The sequence below is a fragment of the Sycon ciliatum genome, chromosome 2 (assembly GCF_964019385.1).
Source record: "Sycon ciliatum chromosome 2, ocSycCili1.1, whole genome shotgun sequence".
NCBI lineage: Eukaryota > Metazoa > Porifera > Calcarea > Leucosolenida > Sycettidae > Sycon > Sycon ciliatum.
Genome location: NC_088644.1, coordinates 9,602,000 through 9,615,915, shown reverse-complemented (window position 1 = coordinate 9,615,915; position 13,916 = coordinate 9,602,000). Strand labels below are relative to the sequence as shown.

General features: G+C 47.4%; 2 protein-coding genes across 2 annotated transcripts; both read right to left on the bottom strand.

Moving 5' to 3' along the window:
* Positions 1-3,422: 3,422 nt before the first annotated feature.
* On the bottom strand, positions 3,423-5,404 carry LOC135808565 (uncharacterized). The gene is made up of 2 exons (XM_065321779.1): positions 5,167-5,404; positions 3,423-4,282 (listed from the first exon to the last, which is right to left on the bottom strand). Exons 1-2 carry the CDS (start codon positions 5,242-5,244, stop codon positions 3,734-3,736), a joined length of 627 nt encoding a protein of 208 aa, XP_065177851.1. The 5' UTR covers positions 5,245-5,404; the 3' UTR covers positions 3,423-3,733.
* Positions 5,405-9,302: 3,898 nt separating this feature from the next.
* LOC135808566 (putative surface protein SACOL0050) lies at positions 9,303-13,143 on the bottom strand. Its single transcript, XM_065321780.1, has 2 exons — positions 12,799-13,143; positions 9,303-11,053 (listed from the first exon to the last, which is right to left on the bottom strand). Exon 2 carries the CDS (start codon positions 10,273-10,275, stop codon positions 9,880-9,882), a length of 396 nt encoding a protein of 131 aa, XP_065177852.1. The 5' UTR covers positions 10,276-11,053; positions 12,799-13,143; the 3' UTR covers positions 9,303-9,879.
* Between the last annotated feature and the right edge of the window lie 773 nt (positions 13,144-13,916).

The window sequence follows — 13,916 nt, the reverse complement described above, 5'->3', positions numbered from 1 at the left end:
AGCTCCTTTAGGCTCTACATGGACAATGTTCTCGTATATCCAAGGTGACTGGGAAAGGATGTGCTAGGTCTTCGAATCAAGACTTACTGATTATCCGAAGTAAAGTCAAAAGTATGTTGTATCCAATGTGCTGTATACTGAAAGTATACTGTTCAAGCAAATGTTCACCTGTCCTGGCCGTGTGTTACTTACCAGGTTTGAAGGATAATGCTCGAAAATTGACAAATTCTGCGCGAAAAAAGTGACATAATTGGCAGAACCACACGACGCTGATGGTAGGCAACACTGCGAATTCTTCTCTCCTTCTTTGTCGATATAACAGACATGCCTGAAATGGTGAAATCGAAAAGTACAATATGCTACAGGTGTTGTCTACCGGCATGAACCCCCAAGGGTATTTTCCTACACACAGTATGGAAAAGCACACATTCAGCCAGTTCTCGACTTCTCTACTTCAGTACACGAGGTTGAGGTCGCATGTTTGAAGAACAGAAGTACTCGACACTGACGACAGCTCGAAGTGAGAAGATAGCGCCTTTTAATCCAACTCACTTAAGGTGGCAGTCTGGGTTCGCGGCCCGACCGCATGAACACAGCCGTAACTTCCATAATAATTGATGAATTTTGCTCAAATCTTGACCACATACCCAGTGTATTTCACTAAGTCCAATGAAGTATAAATCAAGCTCACACATGGGAATCCGCAGACACAATAGTCAAATCTGCGATTATGCCGTACCACCAATACCTTAGACGCAATATGCAAACGCAGAAAGAAGCTGGGTAGAAACTGAGTGCTCCACAGGATTTCCTTCACATATACCTAGGTGCTAAGTGGAGCGGAATTTTGAAATCATATTCAGAACAAAGTACTCAAGCTGTCAAACAAAAATCATGCAATCGCGCAAAATTTAGGTCCTCGATCAGTAGCACTTTACTCAAAGCTACTAGACAAATATAAAAATCCATGACACTTAGCACCTTGATAAATGCTCACAGTTTCCAAAAATGTATGGTTTATGGGGTCTGTGACTTACAGGTTCTTCGCTACGCTGTCTAAGAGGTACGGGACTCAGTGGAAAATGGAGAAAAAAAGTGCTCTGTGCAAGTACAGATGGAGGTATGTCTGTCCAACTAGAACTTACTAGAACTTAGTCGAAGCCACCAGCTTCATATGTCAAACCTTCTTCCTCTTGCTGCTCATCCTGGATGCCTTTCCTGATCCTCCTTCGCTTCTTTCGTGACCTCTTCCCTTCTTCTGACTTCTTTCTGGCAGCATGTGCCTGTCTCTCACGGTCTAGCAGCTTGATGAGACGTGTCGTATGGTGTCCAGTAGGGAGGCCCATCTCGTCCAGAACGCGTTTCACTGCCACACCTCCATCATTGAACCAGGCCACGGCCAGGTAGACGCACATCTGGACAGTGGGAGCGGATGCAAAGCCTGTCTTTGGACACAACTGCCACACGAGTCCATTGAACGCTTCGTTGCGATTCTGCGTAGCACCCTTCTGGCAGCGCTCGAGCAAACTCCGGTCGGACAACCGAATGTAGACCGGCTTCAGTTCCTTCCATACTGCCTCTGGCAGGATATTGTGGTGGGCGTAGACATCACCACCTGCCTGTTGCTGCTGCCATCTACACCAGCTGTTAATTCCAGGCGGACAATACTGGTGCTGAGGTTTACTGTCGCTGGATGCACGATGCATGAGGGATGCCCATATGGCCCTGGCCATGGCTTGCAAGTCTCCGCTGTTGTTCCGCACAGCCATGCCATAGTAGGCTTGCAGCTTGTCGATCATGGCATCCGTGAGGCGACCACGTCCGCCTATAGTGCGCCCATCAGCAAGCTTCTTGCCCGCAAGGTTTTTCTTCAGCTTTCTTAGGCTGGTACCGATGCGTTTTTGAACGTGGCCGACACATTCCTCCTTGACTACAGGCACCTCGGGCCCATACGGACAAGCGTCACGCACAGCCTTAAAACTCTTGGTATCTCCATCACCAATGTAGGTGGTGTACCTCAGCTTGCGGCTCTCAAAGGACCTGGCCCACAGAGTCTTGGCGGCTGCACTCTCCATGGCAGGAGCTGATACAGTGGTGTTGACTGAGCAATCGTGTTCGGCAATCTGTCGATCATAGTCATCTTTGGTTAGCTCTCCCTTCTCTTTTCTAGACGCCAAGTGCGTGCACTTGTGGCAAAACTTTGAAAGCACTTCGCAGTCCACCACTTTGCCGACATCATATGCAATTATAGTGAAGGCTCCGAAGAGCGATGCGAATCCTCGGCGCATCCAGGTACCGTCATAGGAAGCAGCGATATCGCTACCCCCATCTGCTGCGGACACTGCTTTCTCAGCTGCCTCAGTCATGCTACGCTCAGCGACGCTCTTGGACGCGGAATGCAGGCCTTTAGCATGGCTGTAAAATGTCGACCGACTCATAGGTGATGGCATATTCAGTGCACCCGCCAGCTTTACCATTGATTGACGTCCACGGCCAATCAGTCGCATTCCGAATACTGCTCGTCTGTTCACCTCCCAGACCCGATTGAACTTCTTGGACATAAATTCGCTTGCTATGTCGCCGCAGTTAACACAGGAAAGCTCCAGGCATGATGCAAGGCCTCCCCATTGCGATTCGCTGATCGTGACTGCGCCATTACAGCCACTGCAACAAACTGCAGCTGACAAAAGCTGCTGAAGGCACTCGAGATCAATCAGGCGAAATCCATGCGCCCCTTCCTCACACTCTTCATCCAAGTCACTGTCGGAGGAACTGCTGTCGACTTCACCGCCACTTCCATCACTATCGCTGTTTGAAGACGTGGCTTCAGCTGACACTTCAAGGTCGTCATCAGACAGTGGCAAGTCAGGAATTTGTTTTGCAGGCGAAATTTCACCAGAGGGAGCCTTCGGCGCCTGAGACACTCAATAGAACGTTCTTTTCCTTTTCTTAGATCGTCCGGGCTTTCCCTTGGCTCTAGACTTCCCCATAGTAGCCAACGAAGGGGTTAGCTCCAAGAAACAATTACTCCAAAACAATTACTCCAAAAGTAACTAGTTTCAACAGCAGAGCGATCAGCTGAGATCATGAGAGTCGAAATTTGAATTTTTTTGAATTTGCGCATGCGCAAAAGTTATCTTGGTTGCCATGGTGACAAAGATCGTGCGCGGCTGTCAGTCTGCAGCGCAGAGGAGTACCAGGAGTCGCTCCAGAAAATTTTAATGAAATCGCTCAAAGATTGACGGTAAAAATCGGAATAGTGTGCAAACCTAAATTTTGTAGAAATTTGCTGATATTTCAGTATTTCAAAAACAATTGTGCAGACTTTGCGCGGCTATATCTCCGGAAGGAAGCACCCGATTACGCTCAAATTTTCAGGATAAACCCTTTGGACCATACACAAGACGCTGCCAGTGAAAAAATACAGAAAATCGAAACTTTGTTTTTTGACCCTCTGAACCCAGACTTAATAGACCTGAGAAGAATTATACATGTACATGTACATGCTTAGTGCTGTAGACAGCAAACGACATGTCTAGGTAAGGCATTGATGAGATGTGCTTCCGTGTGAGCCACGAAAAAAAGGCGAGATTATGAAGAAGATGTGGTACTTGGAAAGAACGTTAAAGAAGAGTAGGAATTTATGGATATGATGAGCAATATCACAGAAAGGTAAAGTATGTAAGTCACTATAGCCTAGGACCTAGATTAGATGAAGAGCCAGCACAAAACTCTACTGTGAAACAGCACCACCGAAATCGGGCACTTGAGCTGTTGCGTCTGTGTCAGTAGAGTCGGTCGGAGCGGTGGTCAGTTCCTCAGCTACGGTAGTGGCAATGGCAACATCTGGAGCGAGCACATCGGTGAGCACTGCCATCGCATCAACACTACCCATACCCCTCCTGGCTGCCATCCTCGCCGCCTTCTTGGCCGCCTTCTTCCCTTTCTTTCCCTTCTTGGCAGCGCGACGCTCACGGCTCTGCTCCAGTGTGTTGGCTGGGCAGATGAGAAGCTTATCTCCGGGTGGTGGTCCCGCTGCAGCATTTGTCAGAGCGTCACTGGGCTCGGCCTCGCCTGCAAGCTTCAGGATGCTGAGCGTGAACTTGGTCGTGTCGGTCAACTGCTTGATGGGCTTGCATTTACCCTTCTTGCTGAATGTCACCTCGCCCTCGTCGCCAACAGTCACTTGCCTGACGCAGCACTGGCGAGGATTGCAGTCGTTCTCCGTCTTGCAGGTCGATGACCGAACCTTGTTCACCCTGTTGAGCAGGCGCGCTAGCTTCTGCGAATCAGTCCATGAGAAAGCAAAGAACATGTATAGCACAAATTCAATCAAGATAATTATTTTCTGACTGCCGCCTCAGTATTTCACTTGATGCCCGCCCGGCTGTGCCCCGGGGAAAAAATCCCCTCTGATCAGGCCGGCAGGTTGTGTGCCCTAGATTGTACATGTATGTAGAGTACCGGGATATACAGATGTACAATGTAACGTAACGATCATGTACATGTACACACAGTCCAGTAGGGCTCACATCAATTATTACACAATCTCTGTTGCCACTCCGAGTTTCACGACCGTCTAAGTCAGTCGTCAGGCAACATACATGTAATGACTGAGACATGGGCATGCAGATCACTGCAAAATATACCCAGAACTGCAGCAAGCGCAAGAGGAAAACACACAGAGGATTGCGGGCACCTACTCAAGTGGCAAGGCAAGGGGGGGGGGGGGGGGTTATCACACTGCTGACTGGGCTGTGAAGTGTGAACGCAGGTACTACAATCATGTACATGTAAGTGTTCAGCTGCGGTTACTAATGGCGAAAAGTAGTGGTGTGGACAACACTTTGCATACTGGTGTCCACGAGGGACTAGCATTTCTAGGTGGCAGGGTCGCAAGCCAAAGCCGGTGGCAAAAAATGTGTGGAGTATTCACACAACACTATGGGGAGTATATATTAGTAGCAGTCAGGCATGCAGTCCGGTCACGGTGATGTCATTCGAAACATGTGTGAACTGCAAGAATAATTTGACCGCTGCAATGGCATTCCGATGAACACTGGGCTAGCTGAGCTAACCGTGAATGTAACATTCCTAACAATGAGAATGTACCGAGGTATCTGCATTGATCGTGGGGTCAAAACGACTAATGTTCCTTCTGCTTACCGGGTTCATTGGCCTTGCTCCAGCATCGATGACACAGAGTGCCAAGGACAAAACTGCAAATATCAGAGAAACCTTCATGGTGGTCAACTGCGGGAGACTCAACTCGCAAGGTACGTTCTCTGTACGTTCAGAATACTGCGAGCTATGCTGACAAAGGAATATCTCTTCCTGCGCCTTCCACACAAATCGTTCAATGACGCTGGAAGAAGCTTCTTGGTCTCTATCATGGAAGAAAAATTCTCGGCTGATTATAAGGTGGCTATCTGCTTGACAGCTGTCCCGCTATGATATTATGCATAGTCCGAACGTGCTTGTCCCGTGTTCACCTCATGTGACTTACCAGCCATCCCGAAACCGCGCCTGTGAGGTACTCTGTAGCTGGCTACAAGGCGAGAACAAACATGTTGCCCTCGCCGTGTAGGCTACTCAGGTCTAGACCAAGGATCCGTGTTATCCTGTCTCTAGTCTAGAACTCCAGCACAAGGGTCAGCCAAGATCGAGTTCGGAGTAGAGTTGTCATGGGCTAGGTCCATCTGCCAGTTCCATTGTCCCATTGAGTAGCATAGACCAGCATATTTCATTGGCCTGTCAAGTAGAGCACTGAAAAGGCGGAGGTGATCACGCATCCCACTCGCACAGAGTTTACCATATCAGGTTATGATCCGCAGCAGTTTGCTCCTGCCAATGCATTTTAGTGGTCCTCCGGATAATGTCATTCACGAACTAGCTGACAGCATGGCTTGAATTGTACCACTGTGTTCTAATGTTACTGTCTTATACTTCAGTTATAGTAATGTCACTACCGTGTTATCTGCATGCTCGCAAGCATTTCTGGAAGTGTACCAGGTACACATGCCAGGTAGATGTACTTCTTTTGTATGTACCGGAACCAGGGAGTGGTCTGATTACGAATCCCTGAACCCGTCACGCATCCGAAAGCCAACTTGAAATGTTCCCGTGATCTGTACGCATGTGGGCTCTAGATTAGAATTGAATGGCAAGATAAATAACCACTAAAAGCTTTACACGTACATAATTGCTCCCCGCCATTTACAACAGATGTTCAAAAGCGGGATAAATAACCACTAAAAGCTTTACACGTACATAATTGCTCCCCGCCATTTACAACAGATGTTCAAAAGCGGAATTGGCAAAGAAACCAAGACCTCAATGTCGGTGGATTCACTTCTGCCTCGTCACCACGCTGCAGCGTAATCAACCATCATGCAACTGAAGTACATAATATACTTCGAAGTAAATCTGAATTTGATGGGTATGCGGTTTCTAGTACAAAAGACCCCTGGGCCCAACGGTACGCTTCAGTGCCCTCGTGAATAGGGGTAAGCGGATTATGCTCGGGAAATGACCAGATTAAGCTCTAGCGGATGCTCTAGCGGATGCTCGAGAAAATAGCCTATTAAGCTTCACCAAAAAGACCAAAGAACAGATAATCGCAATGAAAAAAGGACTCAGACCATTCTCATTATATGAACTGGGAGCTTCGTGGAAGTTACAAGACAATAATATGCAAGAGGAATACCAAATTCACAAGCAAACGCTGAACTTTTGGGAGATGTCCTGTAGTGGCTGCTAAAATAATATTATTCCAAATCGCCAAGAAGCGCTATGTATGGTCCTTCAATAGAAGATTACAACAGCCTCATTGAGCATCTGCCCTTGTTTTTCGGATGCAATTTTATGCTCCCTCTAAAAAAAGGATCTGATTATGCCAAAAATTATGCCGGTATAATCCGCTTATCCCTACTAGTGAAGCAACTCAGAGAAGATACTTTGTGAACATAATATTTTCAGAACGAGCTGAACCGACATTTCATTACAATTTTTTGTTCATCATTTCTTCCATATCACATTTTTTCTTTCTTCCATGTTCTTCACTGCCTTCGTATCCACTCGTTTTTTGAATATAATAATATTTTCAAAGTATCTTTTCTGAGTTGCTTCATTATATCAAAAAAGAAAAGGCGCCTTCGGACGTGGAAGGAGAAACCTTGCTATGAATGCAGATTGCGGTACCAATCCTACATGTACATGTACATGTAACTAGTTGCTTGCACATTTGAGAGTTTACGCTTCAGTTAAAAAAATTAGAACGTGAGATCTCACGGCCAAAATAGCGCTCCTCACGTTGCAACGCGTGAGATTTCAACGCGACAGACGGACAACTCAATTTGAAAAAGGCTATTCAAGTTTTCAACCCACGTTTTTTCTCACGTCCGAAATTGAAAAAACGTTAAGCGTGACCTCTCTATTGTCTTTTAGAGCACGTTAGAGGTCAGTTGCTGCCCAAAGGTAACAGAGCATTTAATAATGTAAATTCGAGCACGACATATGTTTTTTATTTATTTATTTATTTCTGCACCTCGTGGCATGTCAAGACAGCCAATTGAATTGAGGAGAGGGTGAGACCAACCACTTAAGAAGAGAAAAAAGAATTTCGAGGAGCACGTACACAAAGGGGGAAGGGATTAGCAACTTACAAAGCAATGGGATGCTCAGCGAGCTATGCAGCGGAAGCGGTGACTGTGATTTTGTTTACTGGGAGATACTGAAGTGCTGTCTGACAAGGGTACGGAATTTGGGCATATCTGGAGCTTGTCTAACACTGGGAGGCAATTGGAGCCACGTGGAGTAGGAGGAAAAGAAAGGGGAATTTACGAATTGGGTAGACCTAGCTAGGGGAGACGAACGCAGCTTCGGGTGGTGCCACCTGGATAAAACCAATTAAGGGACTGTAAATGAGCAGGGTGCACTTGGAAGCATCAAGGTAGTGTTGCAGAGTGGTAGTGGATGCAGCAGCATACAAGTCTAGATTTGAGATATAACGATCAGTACGAAATATGATGCGCAGTATACGGCGATGGAGAACTTCTAATTTACCTATGTGGGTTTTGTTAATGGTGGACCAGGCAGGGAAGCCGTACGTGAAGGGGGGGGGGGGAGAATGTATGATTTATAAAAATTTAGCCGGCAATTTTTGGGCAAATGGGACAAGTGACTTGACATTATGCCGACAGATCGGCACACTTTGGACGACACATGATCAGCATGGTGAGACCAGGAGAGGGCGGAATCTATGACAATGCCAAGGTGTTTATGGTGGGGCGCTACAGAGATAGGGTGACCGGGATCATCGGGGAAGTGGACGATGGGTACTGGATCTGTGGGAAGGGGAAAAAGGAGGAGCTCGGTTTTGGTCACATTTGGCTTATGGTACCAAGTGCTCATCCAGTGAACAATGTCGTTGATACAGGTCTGAACTTTGGGGTACAGGGTGGCGTGAGATGGGGAGGAAGCAAGGACAGTGGTATCATCTGCAAACAAAGAAATATTGGGTATTGCATAGGGGAGGCCATTAACGTATGTGAGGAAGAGCAGGGGACCTAAAATGGAGCCCTGGGGCTCCATTTTAGGTTCCCTGCTCTTCCTGACATACGTTATACTCATGCAGGCAGGCATAGTGGGATGGTCTAAGGCCACGATTGAGAAACAGACGGCGCCAGGCTCAAGTTCTGCTTGGAAGCGGAAGGATTTTTTCCAACTGTGCTGCGACCCACAATTAACTTGTGGCCTGGCACGAGGGAAGCATGGACGTAGCGACTGAGGTTTTCTGTCTTTGCCCACTTTGCTGGTAGGCTGATCTACTCACCTCCCACCGCTTTAGTAACTGCATCTGCGCCTTAGATCTTTGCATGGTGGTGGGGTTCCTACGGATGCTGAAAACTCAGTCCGAGTCCCAAGCGAGCCGTTAAAAGTACATGTTATTTGTTTTCAATTCTACTCAACAACTTCCCAAATCTCTCGGCATCCCTCTACAAAAAAATATTGCATACCACCAATTCCCATTGACCCAGCGCATACATGTACTTTAGGTACCATGTGAGAAGACCTTAGGGTCTCCTGGGAAGGCCCAAGTAAATCCAATGCGATACTAACAGAATGTTACTGGCATTATGCTGTAATCCTTTCTTGAATTCACTCAGAGCACTGGCCTTCTCACCGTCATTCTCCAGCTACAACCAAACAAAGAAAAACTCGTGACAGAACATGACTATCTTAGACCAGTCGTGTGGTCTAACATGATATCACGCTTTCAAGTAGGCGAGAAGCGAGCAGTGTAAAGGGTGAAGGTACATGTAGATACACTGTACGCGATTTACAATGTACATTGTACATCTAACTAGTATAGTTGAAATACATGTCGCGTACATTGACGTCCCTGGCGTAAAACGGGTGGGGTATGAGAATTGGGGGTCTTGGAAACAGGGCACTGGAGTCTATTACACCATAATAGAATAGTAATTGCATTATTACTCAATCTGCATTACATTATTACAAGTACATTATATAAGTTGGTAGGAAACATGGTTGGGCTTTGTGCAGTGCTTCTCTGCGTGCATGCACCTAATGAGTCCGGCAGCAGGGATGTGTAAAGGCCACGAGCATAAAAAATTATGCTTTCAAAGAACTCCAGCAAGCACAGCTCCATGTGCAATCTTGTGGCCGGACTTGCAAGGAACTTACTTGAAGAGTTTAAAATTACATGTATGTGTATGTTCTCAATAGATACAAAACGTGATCACAATAGTTCACAATGCCAGGACACCATCACTATTCACTATAGTTCATCAGTCTTATCCGCCTGATTCATCAAAGTCCTACTGGAAGCGACAATCACAATTTTGGGCCATACGTTTAATTAACCGGATGGTGTTTGACCAGCACCTGAGCCGGAACCCGCTCCAAGGCCTGGTCCGGGGCCAGACCCAGATCCAGCAGCTCCAGACCCAGGTCCAGCTCCAGGGCCAGGGCCAGGTCCACCTCCAGGTCCACGTCCCGGTCCACCTCCCTGTCCACCTCCCTGTCCACCTCCAGGTCCACTTCCCGGTCCACGTCCTGGTCCGCCTCCCTGTCCACCTCCCGGTCCTCGACCCGGCCCACGACCTGGTCCCGGCCCATATCCTGCACCAGGTCCAGGTCCTGCACCAGATCCAGATCCCAACCCAGCGCCAGGGCCGAATCCAGGTCCATGGCCGAATCCAGGTCCATGGTCGAATCCAGGTCCAGGGCCACGTCCACGTCCTGGTCCATATCCTGGTCCACGTCCAGGTCCAGGCCCCTCACCAGATCCGGATCCTAACCCAGATCCAAATCCAGGGCCGAATCCAGGCCCAGGGCCGAATCCGGGACCACGTCCAGGTCCACCGCCAGGTCCACGTCCTGGCCCACGTCCTGGCCCGGGTCCACCTCCAGGTCCACGCCCAGGGCTGCGACAAGGTCCAGGTCCTGACCCAGGAAACGGTCCATTGCCGAAGCCAGATCCGAAGCCAGAACCAGAACCGAAGCCAGAGCCGCCAGATCCTAAGCCAGAGTCCGGTTGGTCGCCAGAACCTGGGCCTGCTCTTGGTCCAGGGCTGAAACAAGGTCGACGGCGTCTCCGAATTCGGGCAATGGCTACATCCGGTCCCAGCACATCAGGAAGCAAAGAATAAGCACTGACGCCTCTCCTGCCATACTTCAGGCCCCTTTTCTTTGGAGGAGGGCGCGGTCGCCATCGGAATTCTTCTAGTGAAAATGCTGGACAGATAAATAGGAGGTCGGCCCCGGGCGGCCTGGATACAGCTCTTTCCAGGGCGAAGTCAGGTTTGAACCTGGCCCCGAGATCCAGTACTTTCAGTCTGAACCTCCTCCTGTTTGTCAGCAGGCGTACGGGCACGCATTCACCTTTCTTGCTGAAAGCCACACTGCCATCCCTAGCCACGTTCACGTCTCGCACACAGCAATGGCGACGCCTGCAGTCGTTCTCAGACTGACACAGCTTGCCGAAGTACTTTTTGGCTCTCTTGACTCTTCTGAGCGGCCCGAATCCCTGCACAACGAGAGCAGTCAAAAATGCAATAGGTCAATTGCAAATCTTCCGTGCGAAAGTGTGAGTGTTGAGCAAAAAAAAACAGTTAAACGTTTTAAAAAGCATATTAGAATGAGCTCAGATTCTGAGCCAAGGTCCAGTCCGATCACATGTAGACGATGAGAGCTTATGAAAAAGGTTTCTAACCGTTCCACAAAATACTGGTTTGTGGTCGAATGACGGAGAAATTGTGATATGCTCTACATTTTTTTTATTTAAAAACATTATATACTCTACTGCTCTACTACTACTAACTGCTACTGATCATAATACCACAGCACGCGTTGTGATACAATTACATGTATGTGAGCACAACAATGCGTTCCGCTTCTGTCCCATCCATTGCGAATTCCACTCCTGATGTACCATGTAAAGTTGTAAACACTTTTGAATTACAGTTGGCTGGTGCCCTGTGACCCCAGATCAATGTGTACTGCCTTCAAAAATAGTACAATGTACTTCAGTATTTTCAATTCATGTAACTTAGTTGTCTTTGTGTGCGGCACTCGTCTTGCTGAAGACAAAAATGAATGACTACTGGGATCATCAATACTTTAGTTGGAACACACGTTCCACATCAAGAGCCCAATCATCCACCTGCGCTACCGCGGCTGGGCTCCGCTGAGTCCGCAACTGTGAAGCATTACAACGCGGAAGTGGCTCATTGACCTCAAATTAATTACCGGCATTAAAAACGGCTTGCCTCTGGAGGCTTGAGTTGATTCTGTTTCTTCTTATCACCATAGCGTTTGTACATGTACATGACGTATATGATGTGGCAGTTTAGTAATTCAAGTACTTATAAGTAGCAGGTTGCATTGGTTCTAGCTTACGTCACTTGAGGTAAAAGCTCGAAACCTGCTTTGCGGAATTCTTGAGTACTAAAACTAGTGGCTCGGAGCTTAAAGTTAGTTTGCAGTTTTAAGACTGTAGCAGACGAGTGACAAGAGAAAGTAAACTCCCAGGGAGATAAGTAATTACTTTATCGCGAACTGTTTTTGTTGAAGAAGAGGTTGGTGCGACTTCGGCGATAGTAGGGGAAGAGTGTGTTGCTCCCTACATGGGACGTCGCGGTTTTCCTGCCGACTTAATTCTCACTTGACTGACTCACGACTGCCATGTTTTTGTTGATTTTATTCTATTGGTGGTAACAGCATTATGGCTGCATAGTGCACACACCACATACATGTAGTGCCTATTCTACCTACCCGCTAGCTGTTTCTATTCCCATGACTTACATGTACATGTACCTGTCATATTGCATCACACTATCGTGTACTACCGTGTTTGTGTGAAACACAGGTTGGATAGGATACGTTGTATAATCTCAATGAGAACATGCAGTTGATCCGAATGACGCTGAGCAGGCGTTACTAGTATTCAAGCTTTAGTAGATCTACAGGCATTACCTCGAGCACGGGTGTATTTATCTACATGTACATGTACATGTATACTGAAGCACAAGTATGCTCGGATAAGAAGTATCTCGGATGCTAAGTACACTTTCCTGGCACCCAAGACCAGGTAATGGGAATACATGTACATGTACATTGTATGTCCCATAAGAGTTCTTCTAATTGTCCTGAGCATAATGTCCACGGCTTTGCACTGACGTTCAATAATAATTGAAAAAGAGGACATAACATACTAACATTTCTAATGTGTATACTACAGACTCTTAACTTTACGCCAAGCAAAATACGTACCGGACGACGAGTCGGTTTAGGGTCACGACCTGGTCCGCGGCCTGGTCCACCGCCTGGAGATTTTGGCCCCGGATGAGCACGAGCAGCTTCCAGAACACAGACAGCCACCAGTATTGCAGTTAATGTCAAAGCCAACCTCATGGCTGAAAATTTGGCGAAGACGGCACTAACGGTGTATATGGAAACATCTATCACCAGCTCTCTTGCTCAAAGCGCATGGCTCCGCTTTCGGAGATTCACTTAGCGCGAAGATTACGAACAGTTGAATATAAAGCCGACCGAACCGTTTGCCGATGGTCTTTGGTTGGTGATGGTTGATGGTGTCCGGGCCTCCGTGGCCAACAGACGTGAAGAGCTCGGTGTCCTTTGCGTGTCTTAGCCATCGCGTGCAACCTGGACCCAACAAAATACGTCCTGAGTGCATAATACATGTGCTATGTTCTGATGTTGTTACTGATGAACTCCCGGCATGACAATCATACACGCTCCACGCCACAAGCCCTACTGCGATACTAGTAATCCGGCTGCGGCATTTCGATCTCTTTGTCGCTCATATACACAATCATGTATCCGGCCGCATTCCAGTGCCAGTGATGGTGCCAGCCTATTGTTTCGAGTTCTTTTAATTATTTTAACATCATAATCAATGAAAGAGTTCACGTGCCGCTGGTAGTAGTACTAGTAGGCATAGGGCCTAGGGGTGATGTCGCTTCACATCACCGGATGCAAATAATGCTTTACTGTTGGATCTTTGTGCCAACCTGTCCGTACGAATTATGTACAATGCTGTTAATCACATTGTATGGTATGAAGTCTGAGTGTATTTTCTCCAGGCCTACGTGCATACACGTACCATCCTCATCACACGACATGGTATTTCAATTCAACATTAAGTAAATCAGCGAGGACAATGGTTCATAAAAGAGTACGTCTGAGTCAGGGTATCACCGATGAAAACAACCTTCATGATTGTACAAGTACATACAAATCGAGATACTAAATCAGCTCCCAATTCGTAGCGCAGGCAACATTACTAGTGCAGGCATGACCGTCTCAGACAGAGAACAGGCGACTGCATCATCTCCCCTCAGGGGAGACCTGGGGCGCATTTGCAGATG

What these genes read in the sequence shown, in the direction of transcription:
- LOC135808565 (XM_065321779.1), bottom strand. Translation starts at nt 5,244, where the DNA reads ATGAAGGTTTCTCTGATATTTGCAGTTTTGTCCTTGGCACTCTGTGTC. An exon ending in GAGCAAGGCCAATGAACCCG is followed by an intron (nt 4,283 to 5,166) that starts GTAAGCAGAAGG and finishes ACTGATTCGCAG; the next exon opens with AAGCTAGCGCGCCTGCTCAA.
- LOC135808566 (XM_065321780.1), bottom strand. Translation starts at nt 10,275, where the DNA reads ATGGACCAGGACGTGGACGTGGCCCTGGACCTGGATTCGACCATGGAC.